This window comes from Myotis yumanensis, unplaced genomic scaffold (genome assembly GCF_028538775.1).
Source record: "Myotis yumanensis isolate MYYU_CA2020_CCGP unplaced genomic scaffold, mMyoYum1.0.hap1 SCAF_3, whole genome shotgun sequence".
NCBI lineage: Eukaryota > Metazoa > Chordata > Mammalia > Chiroptera > Vespertilionidae > Myotis > Myotis yumanensis.
Window position 1 is genome coordinate 46715841 of NW_027223754.1, and position 22362 is coordinate 46738202.

General features: G+C 38.3%; 1 protein-coding gene across 4 annotated transcripts in view; it reads right to left on the reverse strand.

The window, feature by feature from the left end:
• The window catches only part of GPC5 (glypican 5), a 1289857-nt gene that overhangs the window by 969661 nt on the left and 297834 nt on the right, over positions 1 to 22362 (reverse strand). For all 4 annotated transcript variants that reach the window (XM_070408838.1, XM_070408837.1, XM_070408839.1 and 1 more), the window contains exon 5: positions 611 to 736. In XM_070408838.1, coding sequence (XP_070264939.1) covers positions 611 to 736 — 126 coding nt within the window. The remainder of the gene's footprint in view (positions 1 to 610; positions 737 to 22362) is intronic.

Sequence of the window (22362 nt, forward strand, 5' to 3'; positions counted from 1 at the left end):
GAAATTCTAGACAGTGTGGAAAAAAGGTAAAAGTTCAATTTCACTCCCAAGTTTGAGGAACAATTGACAACATACAAATAAACAATGTTTCAAACAGACAGACATAAAAGCACCCCTACTCTTATCTAGTCTCTCTCTCTCTCTCTCTCTCTCTCTCTCTCTTTTTCTCTCTCCCTCTCTCTCAAAGAGGTACTTATAGGGTAAACATATAACTAATGCTGATTCACAAATCCATATATCAATGAATCTTTGCATAGATATTCACATTTCACTGAATTTCCTCATTTTCTAATATTCATAAAGTTAAACTTAAAAAAATAAAATATTTTATAAACAACAATATTTAGACAGAAGGCAAGTGATACTTGATTGAAAAAGTAGAATTTTGGGGTAAGTCATAGATAAGTAGAAAATAAGAGAGAACACCACAGAATGTTATGAAAATGTCAAAAGGATCATATGTATTTTTAACAAACTAAAGAGAAGGAATTATTGTATACTCTAACCCATGTGGCAAAGTTAAACTGGAATAATCCACTGAAGATCTGGAAAAAGAATGCTAGGATGAAAGTAGCCATTATGTTTTCACAGACCACTGCCCATAAAATACCTTTTTACTATGTCTTCTCCATTCCAGCATGGCAGTCCATCAGCAGCGGCTAAGTCATTAACACAAAGCTGATCAGCCAGACCCCCATAAAATGACCCGTGCAGTCGAAGGCTGTTGATAAATTCTCTGAATGGAAAAAAAACACACACAAAGAAAACTATTAAAACCAAAAATTCATAACAAATGCAATATAAATGGCCTAATTTGATAAATAAAAGATCTAGAATGCAACTTTTTTGTTTTCTGTACCTATTTTTATATATTTTCAATACTTTTCTAACAATCAAGATAAATACCACATTTATTTTTAAAAAACATGTATAGAAATTATTTGTTTTGAATAAAACTTTCCACTGGGTATGAATCTTATTATTATAACTACAGGTCCAAGAAGTAGTGAATACTGTGTGTGCGTGCGCGCACACTCACACACACACACACACACACACACACACACACACTTCACTTAGTTTCCCTAGAAGCTCTCACTAGCTGTTGGCTTGGAAACCACAGTGATAACTAATTACTTCCTTTTCCATATAGAAATGTCAGAGTCTTATAACATGCCAATCGTTTGCTTACTGATTAAAAGTTTAGTAGTAGACTTAGGATTTTCCCATCTGGATCTTCTCTTTGGTGTCTAAGAACATAAAGTGATGCGTTTTTACTGAATATTAAAAACCAAGATATGCAACATATTTCAGAGGCTTGAAAATAAAAGTTATTGGAAGGAAAACTACTTTAATATGTTAACTAACTTTTCCCCTTTCACTACACTCCCTTCCTCCATTAAGTTCAGAAAGGAATAATTCAGCACAAAAGCAGTTTGTTTGGGTTTTCAATTTAGAAAGCCAAGAATTTTGAGTTTTAAAACCAAGTCTTTCAGGTTCCAAGAACTTGGTTTTAACATTTCAAAAGACCAAGTCCTGAAGACTTTAGTTTGAATGTTTTTTACATAAACAAATGCTTTGGAAAAAATGAAAAGCTACTAGCTTGATACATAGGAGATAATTTCTGGGCTAGAAGGAAGGGGTAGGAAAATGAAAGGTTTGAATGAAAGTAAACTTCAGAAATTCATGGCTTGAGTAGTTAAAATGTAGCAATTATGAAACTGCATCTCCCACTGAAAAAAAATTTTTAAATTTCTTTAAAAATCGGATCCAAAACAAGGGGTGAATCTGTAGTAGAGCTGAAATAACTATTTTTTAATAAAAACGATTTTGACTGACATGCTCAAAGTATTAATTTCATAATTCTTTCTTACGGTTTTCATAGAACTATTTTGTTTTTTTAAAACTGATGGAATTGTAAATAACCATTCATCTGGAATGATAATTGTAATTCTCAAATATGCAACATCTGATATCCTAGAGACGATAAGAAGTCCCCACAGCAAGTGTTTGGTAAGTATTTAATCAATTTTTACCAAGGCTTGGCCAGACAAGTAATAACAAAATCATCACAGGAAGCATAAATCTGATTCAACTCTAACTTACACTCAATAAAAAATGCTTTATTTTCCTTCTAGCATAGTAACTACTTATTTATATTTTGTCAGTTTTCTCTACTAGAAAATAAAAGCCCTCCTTAATGTCTATATCCTCACTGACTCGAGTGCATGAACAAATATCAATTCTCATGTTGCAGCTACTAAAATATAATTGAGGGTGACTGGTTCTTTCCGAGAGACGTGGAGTTTAATGAATGTTTAAGAAGTGTCCTGAACCTACTTTGAATCAACGAATTTTCTAGAAATGAAGACTCCTGGTACAAACGGCTGAAATGCTAAGACCTCAAAATTGATGATGTAAAACTGAATAGATATTTTTTATGGAACCCCAACCTCCTCCTCCAATCTTGGTGAATGTCGCCCTGGTTTCATTTATCCCTTCACAACCAATAGACCACAATGGGGAAAGCTTGGCTTCTGTCTTTTGCAGTCCCCTTTCCCAGGGCTACTGCAGGTGCCTCGGTCCAAGCTCTTATCTGCTCTCTCTGGGATTACATACCTCCAATCTCCTTCCTTAACAACCACTTCCCATCCACCATGAAAGCTACCTTCTAAAATTCAAATCTAATATTCCACAGATTGTCACTCACTTGCCTAAAACTATCAATGGTTCCTCACTCTCTACAGCATGAAATCCAAATTTCCTGGAAAGGTATCTAAGGTACCTACTCACCTCAATTTCAGCATCTCCCCAAACCATACTTTAGGGTTCCACAAAAATGAGATACTTGCTATTCCCCAAACACACCCACATGCCTTTGCATGCATTCTATAAACCATTAGCCATCAGTTATTTGTCAAAGAGTAGGATACACTATTGAGTACTGAGCTCTGCACTGGCACCAGGAATCCACAGCTACAAGACAGTTCCTGCCTTCAAAAAATGCACTTTCTGAGGAAAATCCACAGTAATAATCTGAGATTAACAGGGCCACATTTGAGTACAGAGAAGGAATCAGGAAATATTTACAAAACAAGGTAACACTTTAGAGTTCCATGCAAAAAAACAAACAAGCATCCTGGCCCATGTGGCTCAGTTGGTTGAAGCATTGTCCTGTGTACAGAAGGGTCTCGGGTTCAATTCCTGCTCAGGGCTCATAACCAGGTTGCAGGGTTGATCCCTGATTGGGAAGCATATGGGAGGCAGCTGATTGATGTTTCCCTCTCACATTGTTCTCTCTCTCTCTCTCTCTCTCTCTCTCTCTCTCTCTCTCTCTCTCTCTCCCCCTCCCTCCCTCCCTCCTTCTTTCCTCCTCCCTCTCTTTGAAATCAATGAAAACATATCCTCAGGTGAGGATTAAAAATAACAAAACAAACAACAACAATAAAACCATAATAAGCAAAGGTAAAGATGAAAGTGTATTATGTGTTGTTCAGAGACTCATATGCAATTTAGTTAACTAGTGGGGAGTGTGCTTATGGGAATTGTAGTTAAAAGGTAAGAAGAGATCAGATTATAATCAGCCTTATTGATCATCACAAAATGTTTCAGTTTTATTCAGAAAGGCAGTGGGAGCCATTGCATTTTTCTAATAAGCATGTGACTTGATCATCATGGCAATATTTTGGAAACAGAAAGCTATGAGGTCATTTAGGGGACTAGAACCAAGATTCAAGGGAAGAAAATGAAATACTGTTTTTTTAAAAAGCCTGCCAGTGAGCATCATGCAAAGTTATAGATGGGAAAGACATTAGGAATCTAGAATTGACAGGTAAGATAAAAGGTTTAGGTTTAAGGAAGGTAGGGGAGGGTGGGGGTAAGGGGGAGAGATCAACCAAAGGACTTGTATGCATGCATATAAGCCTCACCAATGGACACAGACACCAGGGGGGTGAGGGCATGAGCGGGGAGGTGGTGGGGCAATGGAAGATAAGGACACATATGTAATACCTTAATCAATAAAAAATTAAAAGTAAAAAAAAGGTTTAAGGTAACTTCTAATTGCCCCCCCTGGCCTCCAACACTTCCTGATGACTGAGCAAGTTGTAGTCATTCACTGAGATAAGAAATGAAGGAGGGAGAGATCTTCTCAACTGTCCCACATTATACTTATCCTGCTCAATAGTGTCATATTTCCATGGTACATATCACTTTGTGTTTTGGTATGTAATGTACTTAGTTATTAAGTGTTATTGTTTTTTATCTGTCTCCCTTCTCTTGAATAAAAGACTCAAGCAAGCAGGAATTTTTTTCTTTTGGGTTTGTTTTGTTCATTAGTATAGGTCTTAAAGCAGTGGGAGAGCCTATAGCAGACTCAATAAATAGTTATTGAATTAATAAATGAGTAAAAACTAATTAATTCCATTCTCAATGTGTTCAGTTTGAGATTTCTTTGGAATATTTATTTTTTTTCTTTTTTTTTTTTTCTTTTTCTTTTTTTTTTTTATTGCTTAAAGCATTACAAAGGGTATTACATATGTGTCCTTTTTTCCCCCCACCCTTGACAAGCCCCTGCCCTCCCTTACCCCCCAGTGTCTTATGTCCATTAGTTATGGTTATATGGATGCATACAAGTCCTTCAGTTGATCTCTTACTCCCCTCCCTCCTGTCCCCCAACCCTCCCTGGCCTTACCACTGAAGTCCGACAATCGGTTTGAGGCAGCTCTGCCACTGTATTTATTATTGTTCAAAAGTTTGTAATGGTCTTAATTATCCATGAAAGAATGAGATCATGTGGTATTTTTCCTTCATTGACTGGCTTGTTTCACTTAGCATAATGCTCTCCAGTTCCATCCATGCTGTTGCAAATGGTAAGAGTTCCTTCTTTTTAACAGCAGCATAGTATTCCATCGTGTAGATGTACCACAGTTTTCTAATCCAATCATCTACTGATGGGCACTTAGGCTGTTTCCAGATCTTAGCTATGGTGAATTGTGCTGCTATGAACATCTGGGTGCATACATCCTTTCTGATTGGTGTTTCTGGTTTCTTGGGATATATTCCTAGAAGTGGGATCACAGGGTCAAATGGGAGTTCCATTTCCAATTTTTTGAGGAACCTCCATACTGCCTTCCATAGTGGCTGCACCAGTCTGCATTCCCACCAGCAGTGCACAAGTGTTCCTTTTTCTCCACATCCTCTCCAGCACTTGTCATTTGTTGATTTGTTGATGATGGCCATTCTGACAGGTGTGAGATGGTACCTCATTGTTGTTTTGATTTGCATCTCTCGGATGATTAGTGACTTTGAGCATGTTTTCATATGTCTCTTGGCTTTCTGAATGTCCTCTTTTGAAAGGTGTCTATTTAGATCCTTTGCCCATTTTTTGATTGGATTGTTTATCTTCTTTTTGTTAAGTTGTATGAGTTCCCTATAAATTTTGGAGATTAAGCCCTTATCAGATATGACGTTGGCAAATATGTTTTCCCACGAGGTGGGTTTTCTTGTTGTTTTGTTGATGGTTTCTTTTGCTGTGCAGAAGCTTTTTATTTTGATGTAGTCCCATTTGTTCATTTTCTCTTTAGTTTCAACTGCCCTAGGAGCTGTATCAGTGAAGAAATTGTTTTGGCATATGTCTGAGATTTTGTTGCCTTTGTATTCTTCTAGAATTTTTATGGTTTCCTGTCATACATTTAAGTCCTTTATCCATTTTGAGTTTATTCTTGTGTATGGTGTATCTTTGGAATATTTAGAAAGAGAAATCAAGTAGAATGATCCTCTCAAACTTAATTAATGTAATATCTGGGGACCTTGCCAAAATGCAGATTTGGGTTCAAAGGTTGTGGGGTAGGACCCTACATTTCCAAGAAGCACTCAGATGATGCTGATGCTATGGGTACAAGACCATGACTACATCCAAGTTTTCTGTTGGACATGTGACCTTGTAGCTCAATGCCCTGAACATATGATCTGGGAGTCATCATCTGTGGAGGTGCTAGCTGAAGTCCTGGATATGGATGAAATCTCTCAGGAAAATAAAATGCAGCCAGAAAAAAACCAAAGGACCCAGAAAGAGCAAAGGAAGAAAAGCTTTGATGCTAGAGAGCAATGAAAACTAAAAAAATGAGAGAATCTGAACGTGGAGAGTTCTTCATAGTGTAAAATGCCATGATCAGCAGTTACCTAAAATACTGAATACGTCCCTTATATGTAGTGACCACAATTGTTATGGACTAAATTGTGTCCCCAGAAATTCATATGCTGGAGCCCTAACCCTCAATGGGACTATATTTGGAGAGAGGGCCCTTAAAGAACTAATTAAGTTTCAATGAATCATATGGTAGGAGCCTATTGTGATATGACTGGTGTCCTAATGAGAAGATACAGAGATGTCCGGGGTACAGGAACACAGAGAAAAGGCCATGTGAAGACACAGGAGAAGGTGGCCATCTGCAAGGCAAGGAGGAAGCCTCAGGATAAATCAAACCCGCCAACAACTTGATCTTGGACTTCTAGAATCAAATAACTGTGAGAAAATTAATTTTTGTTAATTAATTGTTGTTTAAGTCACTCAGTCTGTAGCATTTTGTTATGGCAGCCCAAGCAAACTAATATAATAGTTAAAGCACTTGGGGGAGGGTAATAAACTTCATATTTGCAGTATGATGAGCATTACATAGGGGGTGAGAACCTGGAAGTGGAGAGTCCCAAAGGAAAGTTAGGGGAGTTTCGTGTGTGTGTGTGTGTGTGTGTGTGGCGGGGGGGGGGGGTGGGGGGGGGAGGGGGGCGTTGCGCACACACACGTGCTTGTATGAATAAGGAAGAGATTTGAAAATTTTTGTGTGTGAAAAGGACGGAGAACACAAGGGTATGCTGTTATAAGTTTGTTCCCAAACATCCCAAATGTCTACCTTCTGGGCACAAGGCGCCGTTGGGGTCCTTTGGTTTTGTGACTTGCTCTGCATTCTGGTAACCGCATGCAGAAGTGAAGTCGTTCCTTCCAGCCTTCAGCTTGAAGGACCAATGTGGCTTTGCCACCTTCTGTTTTCCTCTCCTGTGACAACAGGGAGTATTTTACATGCTGGTTGCTCTGTAATTCTGAGGCTTAAAGCCAGGACAACTTGAACAGCCAGGACTGGTCTAAAATGGGCATAGATTGCCAACAAAAAACTCTTTTTTTTTGTCCTAAATCAATGATAGATTTGGGTTGTTTACTACTGCATCATAATTTAGTCTCTCAATTGATGCAAAGATAAAACAAGTAAATTAATAATTAATGAACCACAAATTCTGGAAAGAAGGATTACTAAAAGCAGATAGGGTAGTGAGCTTTGGAGCAAATTCTCTGAGACTAAAATAACGGAAGGAAGTCTATGTGAATGTTGGGATAAGGTTTGGTTTGTGAGGACAGAAATTTCAGGAGAGAACCTACTTTGGAACTCTATATTCCATGTCTGGCAGTTTTTAGATCACAGGAATTAAAATTCGGATTGCAAAAAGAAGTTGCATGGAGGTCAAGGGGGTCTACGTTGGATACAGAAAATAATAATAATTGCAGAAAATAAAGGAGTTAAAACAATAGTAGCCATAGTGAGGTCAAGATTTATCTACCCCCACAGAGCCAATTAATGCTGTTCCTATTACAAGAATCCACAGTTCAGTTTCCAGCTCAATACTTGGTGTACAACACACCATACCTCCTTTTCCAGTTTTACATGAAATGCCTCAATGAATAAAACATTATATTCTTTGGAATAGTCAGAATTTAGGTTGCTGGGAAGGTGACTATATCATTACAATTATTTTTCTATGGCCATGAGAATATTTCCAGTTAAAATTAACAGCATAACAAATTCAGGGAGATGTTAGAAGTTCCAGCTAATTATCCTTGAGGGACTGTGTTACATATGCCAGTTGCTCATCTTGGTCTTAAAACATCTCTAGAATACAGAAATCAAATATAATTACTATGAGCAAGTTTTAAAATATTTTTTAAAAAAAACAGGAAAAGATTCCTGGTCAGAATACTTATTCACAGCCTATATGTCAGGGCTATATACAGTTTCATAATTTTTGATTTGTGCTTGCAACAGTCTAACAAATGATTTCCCTCCTTTGGTTTTGCCCACTCATTTAGCCTGCACTGCACGCCCCATACTGTTGTAAGAATTAGTTTTGGGAATCAGCCATATCACTTTCCTACTTTAAAATCCTAAGAATTCAAATCAAATGTCTTACCATGGTATATAGCCTCTATACTCTTTGCCCCTAGCATCCTATGACAGTCCCCTACCCTCCACTCACACGCCCAGCCAAAAACCACATACTTATATTGCATAAGATATTTCAACATTAACCAGATAATATTCCAAGTTAGCACATACCATTTCCTCTACCCAGAACTGCCTTCTCCTGCTCCACTCTCCTAACCCCTACCCATCAGTCGTGATCCAGTTGAAACCTCATTTCCTTTCTGACCCCTGCCCACAGCCTGTGCAGCTTTTGTTGGTTCACCCTGTTTCTCACAGCACTTAGCGCCTGTTCTACAACCCTAACTTTGTGGTATTGTAACTCCTCTGTTTGTATATATGCCCCCCTGATTATAATTCCTCTGTTTGTATATCTGTGTTCCCTAAAGGCAAACATCATATCTTCTTCATGTTAAAAAAAAAAAAGGCGCTTTTATTTATTTTAGAAAGAGAGGAGAGAGAAATATCGATTGGTTGCCTCACACACTCACCCTAACTGGGGATGGAACCCTCAACCTGGGCATGTGCCCTGACCAGGAATTGAAACAATGACCTTTTGGTACATGGGACAATGCTCAACCAACTGAGCCACACCAGCCAAGGGCAAAAGCTATGTCTTTTTCTATGTCCCCAAGGTTTGGATCACAGTTTGGTACCCAACAAGCACTCAACAAATTTTGGTTGAATTGAGTCAGATGCAGTATTATTTTTTAACAGCTTCCAAAATTAGGAATTTCTATAGGAAATACATATTTTAAAATGATAGTGATAATTTAAATCCCTCCAAGAACACAGCTGTCTTGGGAAACTTTAAATTTGAAGACCTATTCCTAGATTGTGGAGAAATATCAGAAAAATCTTTCTGGTGCATTGCATTAAAAATGAAGAAATCTAAAGGACAGGATTACAGACTGTGACAGATTCTACTAAACAGGCTCCAGACAGATTATAAATATGATGCTGAAATTAATATGTAGTTACATATTAATATTTAGTCACACTGCTTTGTAAGATAGCTATCATAATTAACGATCACAGATACACTATATTGTAAAAAAGAGCGAAAAAGAGCCTAAGAAATCCTCTATTGTGGTAGCTCTCTGTCCTAACTGCACTTTATCATAACCAAGGAAACATGTAAGCTGTTTGCACAGATTTCTCCCTCAGACATTCAGATTAATTGGCCCGGGTTAGGATCTAGGCACCTGAGTTTTTCTGGATTTTCCTACCTACAGGATCCTAATGTGAAGCCAGGGTTGAGAACCAGTGATTTAATCCAACCCTGCTATATTATAACTAGAGACCTGGCGCATGAAATTCATGCACTGGGGGGCAGGGGGTCCTCAGCCTGACTTGCACCCTCTCACATCCCGGGACCCCTCGGGGGATGTCCCTGGGGATCAGTCTTAAGCCAGCAGGCAGACATCCATCTCACAGTCTGGGATTCCTCTCACAGTCCGGGACCCCTCGCTCCTTACTGTCCGCCTGCTCGCTGCTCCTCAGTGCTGCCGCAGAGGCAGGAGAGGCTCCCACTACCGCCACTGCACTCGCCAGCTGTGAGCCTGGTTTCTGGCTGAGCGGCACTCCCCCTGTGGGAGTGCACTGACCACCAGGGGGCAGCTCCTGCATTGAGTGTCTGCCCCCTGGTGGTCAGTGTGCACCATAGTGACTGATTGTTCCACCATTCAGTCAATTTGCATATTAGGGTTTTATTATATAGGATTAAGGAAATGAAAATCAGAAAAGTGAAAGGACCTGTGAAAAGTAACTAAGTTAGTCAGGCCTTTAGTCTGACAAAAGAACTAAGTCACTTTTAATAATTCATTAATTCATTCACTTAAAATGCTAAAACTTAGCAATGTCAGGCTGATACTGGATGCCTGAAAAACTAAACTTGAATGAATGTTTACGTAGAAAAATATTTTCATCCCTCTTTAAATGTTTACAGAAATTATCACACTTTCAACAGAGCACACTTATTAGTGGACTAGGAAGCAGATAGGTGACTTCTTCCTATCAGAATTTGCACTTAGGAAGTAATATGTTCAGACAGGATTTCTCTGTATATCTGTACAGTCTGCATGCTCTGGTAGGAGAGCAGGGAGTGGGGTACATGCTGACCACTGGCTAATGAACACCTTTGTACACTATGCTAGCACAGCGAAGAGGGAAAAGGCTGCAGCACAATTGCTCATTCAGAGCTTACAGCCTTGTTTGCCCTGAGCTCACTAAAGGCAAGAGGGAAACATGGACCAGCATAGTTATTGCTTCATTGCTCCCCGTGCCCTTGAGGCCAGCAGTGCCAGAATGGTCTTCTGATCTGTCACGTGGCCAAGAAAAAAAAGTAAGAAAACGCAACTCACCCTGAAGTTGTCCTTTCTTTGTTCAGTGGACATAGGAATGCCTAGTTACTATAGTAAAATGGAGCAACAATTCTGATTGGCTGCTCCTTTATAATTGTCTTTAATCATTTTTTCAAGTAATAAAAATACCTTTTCCGAGTAGTAAAATAATTAAAAGACACATGAAGAACAAGTTAATATATGCCTTTTATAGTTTTTACCTCTCTCCCTCCTGAGGAAACCAATGTTAACAGCCTGGTCTGCTTTCTTCAGCTTCCTCTATGCGTATAACAGTAAGTAACCCAAAACAGACAGAGAAATATATAAGAAGAGACAAAGAGATAGTTTGGTTTTGCAAAACTAGGACCAAGCTATACGCCTACATGAAATTGGCTTTGCTCACTTGATAATACATCATGGACCCATTTTATGTTAATAAATCTCAGTCTTGCCCTAGCTGGGCAGCTAAGTGGATTAGAGCATTGTCCCTATAGGCCAAAGTTCGGAGTTCAATCCTCAGTCAGGGCACATACAAGAATTAACTAATAAATGCACAAATTAGTGGAACAACAAATTGATGTTTCTCCCTCTCTCTAAAATCAACTAAAAAAAATCTCAGTCTTACTTATTTTTATGTAGTTGTATAATGTTCCATAACCTAGATATAGCAACACTAGCATAATCTATTAAAGTATTCCGTTAAGCTCATTTATACTGTAATTTACATGGCTGGCGCTTCTCATAGGTATGGTTTGAAGAGTGGCAACCACATGTTCCAAACCGTGCTGATCTTCTAGGGGCTGTTTTCACTTAGGCATATGGCTCTGATCTGCACTGGACTTGGCACTGCATTTCATTAGATGTTGCTGGAATCAGAGCTGTGTTCAAAAGGCATACCGCTCCATCTTATGTCTTCATCTAAAGGGAATTTGTTTCAATTTTAAAACATTTATAAACTGTCACATATTGCACTTCCCTCTCTTTTTTGCACACGATATAAAATTAACTATTTCTAATTTTTGGCCAAATCTAATTAACTGGAAAAATGTTGGAGAAGAATCTTATTTTTTAAAGGCGCATTTCTCTGTGGATTGTTGCAGACCACACATTTCTTTACTTAATGACATGTATTGATTTTTTTTTTTACCCCTAAAGTCAGTCTACACATAACACAGAACCCAAATTAAAAGCAGTGCCTAGCACACTGTTTGAAAATATCTGTAGAACAAAGGTCAAACGTGCAGTTTGCTAGTTAATGGCCTGAGGCAAAGTCAAGGTTAATGCGGTGCTAATGAGCAGGCTCACCCCTGCAGGGCTGTCTGACCACAGTTGTCAAACAGTAGACTTTCAAAATGTCAGTCTCTTGCTCAACAGAGGAAATGTATAATTACATGTTCCTAGATAAGTTCTATTTTCGCTTGCTATACTGAATCCATATTTAATCATTTTTCTCCTCAACGAAGTCATTCTATTAGGCAAAATATTTTTATAAATTTTTAGAACTAGAAAAATTATAGATTTCTATTCTATAGCAATAATAGTTTTCATTGTACACATTTGAAAATACTTCAATGTACATAGTTAGATCAGCTATAGGGAGAAACGAAATCTAGGTTCTTGGCCACTTTCTAGAGGGATTTTGCGATGTATGGAGAATGGGAGGAGAGGGTGAAATTGATACTAAGAAGCCATGCAATATACAGCACCAGGCACCTTCCTCACAAACATGAATGTGTTTCACGCACATGGCATTCCAATTTGATTAAAAAGAAAAATGCAATTTTTTTTCTAAAGGAGTAACTCCGAGAGTCTGCTCTCTGAACCCCACCTGAACTCACTGCTCATTATGGGAGCTGTGACCTGAGGATCCACACCATTCTCTAAGAGAAGGATTGTATTTCCTGACTAAATGATTCCAGGTTTTTTGCTCCTCATAGGAAGTCTCCTTGTTCATGTGGCACGGTTTCCCCTCATTAGAAGATTGACTGTGCTTTCTCAACAAAGCTGAAGGAGTTAAGATGGGTGGTAGGTTAGGGAGCATCAGGGAAAGGAATGGGAAGGGGAAATGGAAATATGCTAATGTCCTTAGCTACCCTCTGCAGAGGATTCTTTTCTGACAGGTGATGCATGGTTAGCTCTCTCTGGTGGTGGTTTTATACTAACCCTGAGCTGGATGTCCCGAGCTCTCTGTACAATTAGTATAGACACCTCTATTTCTCACTTTTCAATAAACCTTTAAACCCCACACATTATCATTTAATGTCCCAATAAAAAGGTCCCTTTCTGAAAGCATCATCCTCTAAAAAGAATGATTTAAACCTGATGTCAAAACTGGGTTTTTAAAACCAGTTCTCATCTCGTTTACCCATGTTGTAAAAATGTACCTTAAAATGCATAGACTCTGTTCTCCATTAGAAAGGACTTTAAACAAAGGCCTTACTCATTTATAAAACCAAACACTGAACCAAGTGTCTAATATAGAAAGAAATCAGATACTATTAGGGAAATTGAGCATCCATTCAAAGAGAGATGTGATATAATTTCTCCTATCTCATAATTTTGTTTGTAATAAAATTATGCAATTGTTTGTTCAATTTACTAATTTCAAAAAGCGTAATATTGGTTTTTCTATAGAAAATATTTTTGAGCACATGATAGGCTCAAGATTAACAAAGATGTTTAGCCAAATAGAGTATTTACAAATCTAAGGATTCTAATATAGGTCATTCACACAAAAAGTCACTTTGAGTCCCTATATTTTTAGAATCAGCATTTTAGGTCAAATCTTGATAGTTATTACTTTTTTTGCTAATTATTGATAAATATTCTGTGGTTGCTAACATTTTGACTATAAATTCCATTACTTGGAGGACAAGAGAACACACTTTGAATAGTATTTCCTTCTCTCAGCACTAGCAGAGCATTAATAAAATACCTTCCCTTTAATAGCATGCCAATAAAAGGGCTTCTTCCTCATTCCTTCCTTTTTTCTTGTTTCCATTTGTGATTCCAATCAGCTATTTCTATTTACCTCCATCCATGAACTTACTTATCTGATTGGTGGACAATATATGCCTGGTACAATAGTTCCCGCTCACATTTCCAGTTACTATACATCTCTCAGTGCTAATTCTTCTGTTCCTGGACTCTAGGTCAGGATATCTATAATTAATAGAGTTTGAAAAAAAATGAGGCAATTTAGTCTGCAGTTTTATTCCTGTTATTCAAGTAAGTCTCATTTTTTGGGGAAATAAGACTCACAGGTGACCCAGTTATTACTGTAGTTCCCTATTTCTGATGGGTGGCATAGCATATCACTAAGGTTGAGAACTATCTGACTTAATGGTCATTATTTGTATGGCTGAGAGAAAAAAAAATATTTTTTTACGTTTTTCTGCAGTGAGAAACTTGAGGAGATTTCTTTATACATAGTCACATTAATTTTTAAGTTGACAGCCTCAACATTACAGATGTTGCAAATTAACTTGAGGACCAACACATTATAGACCATTGATATAACTTGAAGAGTTTAGAATAAATGTCATGCTCCCTGAAATAAGCCTATCCTCATTTAAGAAAGCTAACTGTGTGAGTTCTAATTACAGCCAGTGACAGCCACATACGTTTTGCCTAGAATGTTCAGTAATTGTTACCATCAAAACAAAAAGTGGGTATCTGTTCGATACCACACATGTGCATGCAGCCACATCTAAGACTAATCACGATTTCAGCTTCTAGTTCACATCAAATAGTTGAGGCCATCTCTTCTTTCAGCACAAGGAGTGTGTAATGTTACTTTAATATTCTATGGATTGGATTTAGTTTCAGATGTTTCATAAAATGGTAATTAACTTTTCCATGAATATCTAGAAAGTAAGAGGAAACTCAGTTTGTAAAAACTTTATTTTTAATATTGGTTTTAAGAAAACTCAGTTTGTAAAAACTTTATTTTTTTAATATTGGTCAAATTACTTTCCAATGCACAAAATTTTGCATGCTTTTGTTTATGAACTTTTTCTGGGAAGTTTTTTATCAAATTCTCAGTGGGATACGTGACCCGCAAAGTTAGGCACCACTAGCCTAAACTTTTGCCATATGTGTGCTCAGCCTTCTGGCATTCCTTCTTCCTGTGTGCCTGGTTTTTGACCCCCTGAGGTCCTGCTCTTCATTATTCATGTAAATTTTGATGCTGGCCTGCCTGGGAGCTTCCATTTCCTCAGTCCTGCTCTGACCGGGCCTCTCATCCCCTAACTGAAGCCTGGCCTTGTCCTGTCCTGCCCTCAGTGCCCTCACTACCACCACTCACTAAGCACTGGTTTCAATTAAACAGAAATGGGAACATGACCTTTATTTTAGTAAATTAAACTTACAGATAATAAATAATAATGGCACCTCAAAGAGGCATTAACTTCCTTTTAGGAAATAAGTTGGAAATTGCTTTCTCCAATCCTATAAATGGTATTACATTTTTCTCAAAGAGATAACTTTTCCCTGACCTTTGGACTTTTTCATTCACTGAGGATGTACATTCACAATTCATCACTAAGCCCAGTATATCAATACTGGTTTCCATGTAAACAAACATAGACACCCAAGGACATGCATCAGGAGTATTGTGTTAAATAAGGTTTAACTATGTAGCTATACATTCTTGCATTTTAAGCTAAACTAATCAAATTTAATATAAACCGAGTCTACCTATCTTAGCAATAATCCTAAATAATATTGTATTCTTCATTCAGTCTATGTTTAAATTTTTTTCTGTTTCACTAATTATTTTTAACCACTTCACTGTGTTCTTTTGTGATATACAGGGGACCAACTTATGTGCTTTCATAGACTGTCACATCCTGAACTGAACCATGTCCTGTCTCATTCCTCGCCTTATACCACACACTTTCAAGTGTCCTCTTTAGTTCCCCACTCTCAACAAATGAAACTGTCCATGTTCTATGACATTAAAATTCTATGTGGTTAAAATACTCAAATCAAGATTTAATAAACACATTAAAATAATATGAAGCTGCCTGATGAAACAATATTCCTAATGAAGTTCCCAAATGAAATTAATTAAAAAAACAACACATAAAACAACTTAAATTATATTTTGCTTCAAACATTAAAAACCCAACATTTCTAAAAATTCTCCTTTTTCCACCTTCACATCAAAATCCTCTCTGATATTAAAAAAAATCTTACTTTTACTACGTACCTAAGACAGTCTCTGTTACCTCAATACACACCTGTGCATGCAGCCAATCCCCTTAATTGGTGCATTCTTAAATGAGAAGCTTGGCTAATTGGAAGGCTTGCTGGAGAACAGATGGGGCACTGGTGTTGAGACTCTCTGTCTTAATTTATTGTCCTGGGGTTTTCCTAATTACCCACTTAATTGGCACAGCCACGCCACTTTGAAATAATAATGTACAGCTAATTATCACCGATTTAAGCTTGCTAATAGCTTATTCTTACCAGCTAACTTCAAGAAATCAAGCAGAGAAAGGAACTGCCACAGGGAAATCACTCTGCCTGGGCTGGTTTAGACAGCTATATGACTGCAATGTCCTCTATAATGGCGCTGATTTGGTTCCTGCCCCAAAAGGCTAAACAGTGATGCTTTGCTGGATGTGTAAAGGAGAGATAGCTTTTCCTTGCCTTTCTCAACTTTTGGAGATCTTTGTAACTGGTGTGTATCAACTCAAAGCTTTCAATTAGCTAATTATATGTATGTTGTATAAGTTTATTAAAAAATAGTGTAGAAGAATGACTACAATCACATCTCCAAAATATAATCAAGACAATTCAATGCTTGGTTTAGCTCCCCTCCTTCCAAGCTAAAAGATCTACTCCACGAGCAAGTTTAGCACAACTCTTAGATCCAGGGACAGACTTGATTAAGGGAAATTTCCTTCTTCAAACGTTAGAAATAAAGCAAGGAAAATGCAGTGCATTACACAGAAGGGCTCTCTATAAAATGAATATAGAAGGAGGGGAGGGGAGATTATACAAACAAAATGTGGGGGGGTTCTTTGTAATTTTTTAGAAGCTTGGGAATGTATAGAGAAATATCTATTATTGGGATAAGATACTATACTTCTGCTTTAGTTTACAATTACTTTGCACTTACTGCAGGTACTTTTTTAAAATTTCTTTATTGAGTAAAGTATTACATATATGTCCTTATCCCCCCATTATTCCTTCAAACGCCCCACTCATGCCCTCACCCCCCTGGTGTCTGTATCCATTGGTTAGGCTTATATGCATGCACACAAGTCCTTTGGTTGATCTCTTCCCCTTACCCCCCACCCTCCCCTACCTTCCCTCTGAGGTTTGACGGTCTGATCAATGCTTATCTGTTTTTGTTCATCAGTTTATGTTGTTCATTATATTCCATAAATGAGTGAGATCATGTGATATTTATCTTTCTCTGACTGGCTTATTTCACTTAGCATAATGCTCTTCAGTTCCATCCATGCTGTTGCAAATGGTAAGAATTCTTTCTTTTTTACCGCAGCATAGTATGCCATTGTGTAGATGTACCACAGGTTTTTAATCCACTCATCTGCTGATGGGCACTTAGGCTGTTTCCAAATCTTAGTTATGGTGAATTGTGCTGCTATGAACATAGGGGTGCATTTATCCTTTCTGATTGGTGTTCCTAGTTTCTTGGGATATATTCCTAGAAGTGGGATCACTGGGTCAAATGGGAGTTCCATTTTTAGTTTTTTGAGGAGACTCCATACTGTTCTCCACAGTGGTTGCACCAGTCTGCATTCCTACCAGCAGTGCACGAAGGTTCCTTTTTCTCCACATCCTCTCCAGCACTTGTCATTTGTTGATTTGTTGATGATAGCCATTCTGACAGGTGTGAGATGGTACCTCATTGTCATTTTGATTTGCATCTCTCGGATGATTAGTGACTTTGAGCATGTTTTCATATGTCTCTTGGCCTTTCTTCTGTCTTCTTTCAAAAAGTATCTATTTAGGTCCGTCCCCAGTTTTTGATTGGGTTGTTTATCTTCCTTTTGTTAAGTTGTTTGAGTTCCCTGTAAATGTTGGAGATTAAACCCTTATCGGTGATAACATTGGCAATAGAGGAGGACATAAACAGATGGAAGAACATACCATGTTCATGGATTGGTAGAATCAACATCATCAAAATGCCCAAAGCAATCTATAGATTCAATGCACTCTCCATTAAAATACCAATGGCATATTTCACAGACCTAGAACGAACTTTCCAAAAATTTATCTCAAATAAAAAGACCCTGAATAGCTGCAGTGATCCTGAGAAAGAACAACAAAGTAGGTGGGATCTCAATACCAGATATCAAGCTGTATTACAAAGCCACTGTTCTCAAAACAGCCTGGTACGGGCACAAGAACAGACATATAAACCAATGGAATAGAATAGAGAACCCAGAGATCAACCCAAACCACTAAGTTCAATTAATATTCCACAAAGGAGGTATGAACATACAATGGAGTCAAGACAGTCTCTTCAATAAATGTGTTGGGAAAATTGGATAGATACATGCAAAAAAATAAAACTAGACCACCAACTTACACCATACACAAAAATAAACTCAAAATGGATAAAGGACTTAAACATAAGATGGGAAACCATAAAAATACTAGAAGAATCCACAGGCAGCAAAATCTCAGACATATGCTGTAGCAATTTCTTCACCGATACTGCTCCTAGGGCAATGGAAACTAAAGAGAAAATAAACCAATGGGACTACATCAAAATAAAAAGCTTTCACACAGAAAACAAACAAACAAACAAACAAACAAAACCATCAACAAAACAACAAGAAAGCCCACTGCAGGTACTTTTTCAAGATCTCCAGGTCAGGTTTCCTAGAAGCAGTGCCTGAGATGGGAATTTGGATGCAGTCAATTTCATGGAGGGACTGCTCTTAAGAGAAATGTCATGAGGGAGGCCAGGGAGAGTGGGCAGGAAGACATGAGGTAGGGATGTGGTCTCAGCTTCAGGCAGACTCCACCGGGAGGGCTGAAGCATGAAACCATCACGTCTTTGGTCCCATCACCTACGGTAAGAAACAAGCCTTTGTTCCCATGCCAGCCATGTGAGATGCTTCCAAGGGGTGAGGCAGGTGGGAGTTTGGCCCCTCCCCTAGGATGAGATGGTGCTGCAGCCAGTCTCTAGGATGACCCCCAACAATCTTTCCTTCCATGCCCTTGTGTAGTCCCCATCCACACTGAGCAGACGGGCCTGTGTAACCTACAGGATACTGTGGAGATGACAGTGGGAGACTTCTGAAGCTAGATTATGAAAGGCGCTGTAGATTCAGCCTTGCTCTCTCTTGGACTGCCTGTCCCGCGGGAAACAAGCCTCAACATTGAGAGGAAACTCAAGCAGTCCTATGAAGAGGTCACTGTGACAAGAAAGCAAGGCCTCCTGCCAACAGCCCTGTGAGTGAGCCGTCCTGGGAAATGATAATCTGTCCCCCTGAGGCCTTCAGAGGACTCTATCCTGGCTGACAACCTGACAGCCATCTCCCTAGGGACCCGAGTCAAAATCCTATAGCTAAGCAGCCCCCACACTCCTGACCCCCGGAAAATGCATAATAAATGCTTATTGTCACTTTTAAGCCACTCGTTTGGGAATGATTTGTTAGGCAGCAGTTGGTAACAGATCAGATGGCTCCTGTCTGTTGAGGACAGTTCCCCAGAGCAGAGGGCAGCTGTGAGTGATCAGCAGCCAGGAGGCAGGTAGAATGACCAGGTGAAGGGAGTCGAGCAGGGCCCCCCGCAGCATCTACTGCCTTAGTTACCTCTCATGTTAAATGTTTCCACTAAACCTCCCTTGCTATTTACAGAGTGTCATGTCATGAACTTCATTGTGGCCTGGACACCTGTTCTTTTAAAAATGGTGTGACTGGCAACAACTTAGAAGTCTAGATCTATTAAAAATATTCTTTAAAAGATGACAATATGTTCAGACAAAAAAAGCTGTGAGAATTCATCACTAGTAATAAGTAATAAAAGTTATACTAAAGCTAAAATAAAATGATTCATGATGGATACATGGAACTAGGAAAAGAAAAGAGCACCAAAAAGAATTAAAATATATGAAGAATTGTACATACATAGGGACTACTAGTATTTAAAAAGAACAACAACAATGTCTTCGGGCTTGTTAAAATGTTGGATGAAGTAAGATCTGTTGACAAAAAAGTACAAAAGATAGGAAGAGAGTAATAGAGTGAAACTATTTTAAGATTCTTACATTGTTTAATAAAGTGGCAAGAGTTCTAATTTAAAATATATGGTAAAACTAAAAATGCATATTGTGATCTCTATGATAGCCATTAAAAAGTAATAAACATGCCTTGGCTGGTGTGTTCAGTGGTTAGAGTACTGCCTGCTCACTGAATGGTCCCAGGTTAAAATCCTAGTCAAGGGCATATACCTGGATTTTGGATTTGATCCGGCCCCAATTGGGGTGCATGTGGGAGGCAACCAATCCATGTTTCTCTCACATTGATGTTTCTTTCTCTTTCAAACACCCTCTCCCTCCTTCCCTTCTACACTCTCTAGAAATCAATAAATATTCTTGGGTGATATTAACGCAACAACAAAAGGAAAAAAAAAGATCATAAAGCTCCGAGGATAAAAAGAATAATAAATACCGAAATACCTGTTAAACTCAAAAGAAGGCAAGAAAGGATAAATAATTAAGCTCCATTCAGGAGTGGCAGTAAAAAATCTGTAGAAATGGCCCAGCCTGCGTGGCTCAGTGCTTGAGCGCTGACCTATGAACCAGGAGGTTACAGCACATGCAAGGTCAGGGCACATGCCCAGGTTGTAGGCTCAGTCCCCAGTAGGGGGCGTTTCAGGATACTCTCTCATCACTGCTATTTCTATCTCTTTCTCCCTCTCCCTGCCTCTCTGAAATCAATAAAAGATATATTTTAAAGAACTGTAAAAAATGAAATACTTAAGTGGGCTCTTTTGTAGTCTCTATGGTTGTTCATTTTGTGGGGCATGAGACTGCTGTGATAGATCTATCCTGATTTGTAGGCGATGGCTAATGATGGCCCTCTGGTCAAGGGCATAGAAATAATGAGTTTGAAAGATTGATGACAAAGTGGTCTACCTGATGGCCAGAGAAGATAGTAATAAAACTTTCCACTCATTTGAGCCCCACATTATTACTGAGACATTTTGTAACATTTAACTGTATTGGCTTAGTTTTGCTAGTGAATAAACCATGTTAAGTGTTGGGCTTTGTTTTGGTTTTCCGGTAATTTGATTATTTTGGTGGTGAAACAGACATGACCTTTAAGCTGGGTTTTATTATTTAAAACACCCATCCAAAGCATACTAATTCATCAAACACGAGACATATTTGCTGATCACCATAGATGTTTAGAGAGAAAAAGGACAGGTATTTTGCATGTAAAATGTTAATTCTTTTATGTAGTAGCAAATAGTCAGCAATAAACCAGATCTTATCCAAAGCTTATAGCCCATCTGAAGAGAGACTGGGACAATTTAGGAGCACCCTCCAAAAAGAAAGAAACAAATTTCTCATTACAGAGAGTAAGCTATGTAAAATATTGAATGATCCCTAAGGTATTATTAGAAATAATTATTTGAATTAATAATTGAATATAAAACTGTGAATTTCAGTTAATACAAAACATGCACTGAGAATCTAGTATTTGCCAGGGCATACACTGGTCAACTGAACACAAAATTAAATAATAGTTTCCTCCAGTTTTAAGAGTTTTTCAGTAACTGCCCATTATGTAGCAAAGGGATACTAATGAAGGTTGATTTAACATGTGAAATAATCTACACTAATAAAAGAGAAACATGCAAATTGGTGTTACTCCGCTATGCCCACCAGCCAATCAGGATGAGTATGCAAATTAACCCAATATAGATGGTGGTTAATTTGCATATGCAGGCGTGGACCGGAGACTGAAGAAGACTGAAGATGACTGAAGACTGAAGAGGCTTGGCTTCTCCACTGCAGCTGGAGCAGAGAAGCCAAGCCTCACCTCTGTGGCCAGACCAAAGGCCTGGGTCATGAGGAAAACCGGTGCTGGCTTCCAGGGGAAGGAAGACCTATTGCACAAATCTTTCTGCAATGGGCCTCTAGTGATGGGTATGATGGTAGAAGCGTGAGTTAGGAGAGCAAGCCACTCAATGTTGGATCATCTTGAAATGACAGATAGCCATTTTCAGTATTCCAGGTAAAATGTATGAAAATGTCTTTATATCAATCTCTTTCTTAGCAGAGTCTTAACCCCTAGTTAAGACTCACATATATACTCTTTTGGTCTTATATTGTCCTTTACAGTAGCCAGTAGCTACATAGAATATTGACCAACACTAATTAAAATGAAATAAATTAAAACTTCAATCCTCAATCACACTAGCTACATTTACATTTTTTTATATTTTATTGTGATAAGAATACTTACCAGGAGATACACCCTGTTAACAAATTTACTAGTATACATAACAGTACTGTTGACCATAGGGAGGGGGAAATGGGGAGTTGCTAATCAATGTGCGTAAAGTGTCAGTTCAGCAAGAGGAGTAAGCCATAGAGATCTGCTGAGCAATGTTTTAAGGGCATGGTGATCATATGTGCCCAGGGCCTGCCATATTTATTATAGAAAATGCCCCTTTCACAGAAAGTTTTATTGACCTCAAAAGTTGCAGCTATGTTCCTCATTAATGGAATAAGAAGGAACCATTGGATTTTAAAGGGAATCAATGTTTATCTT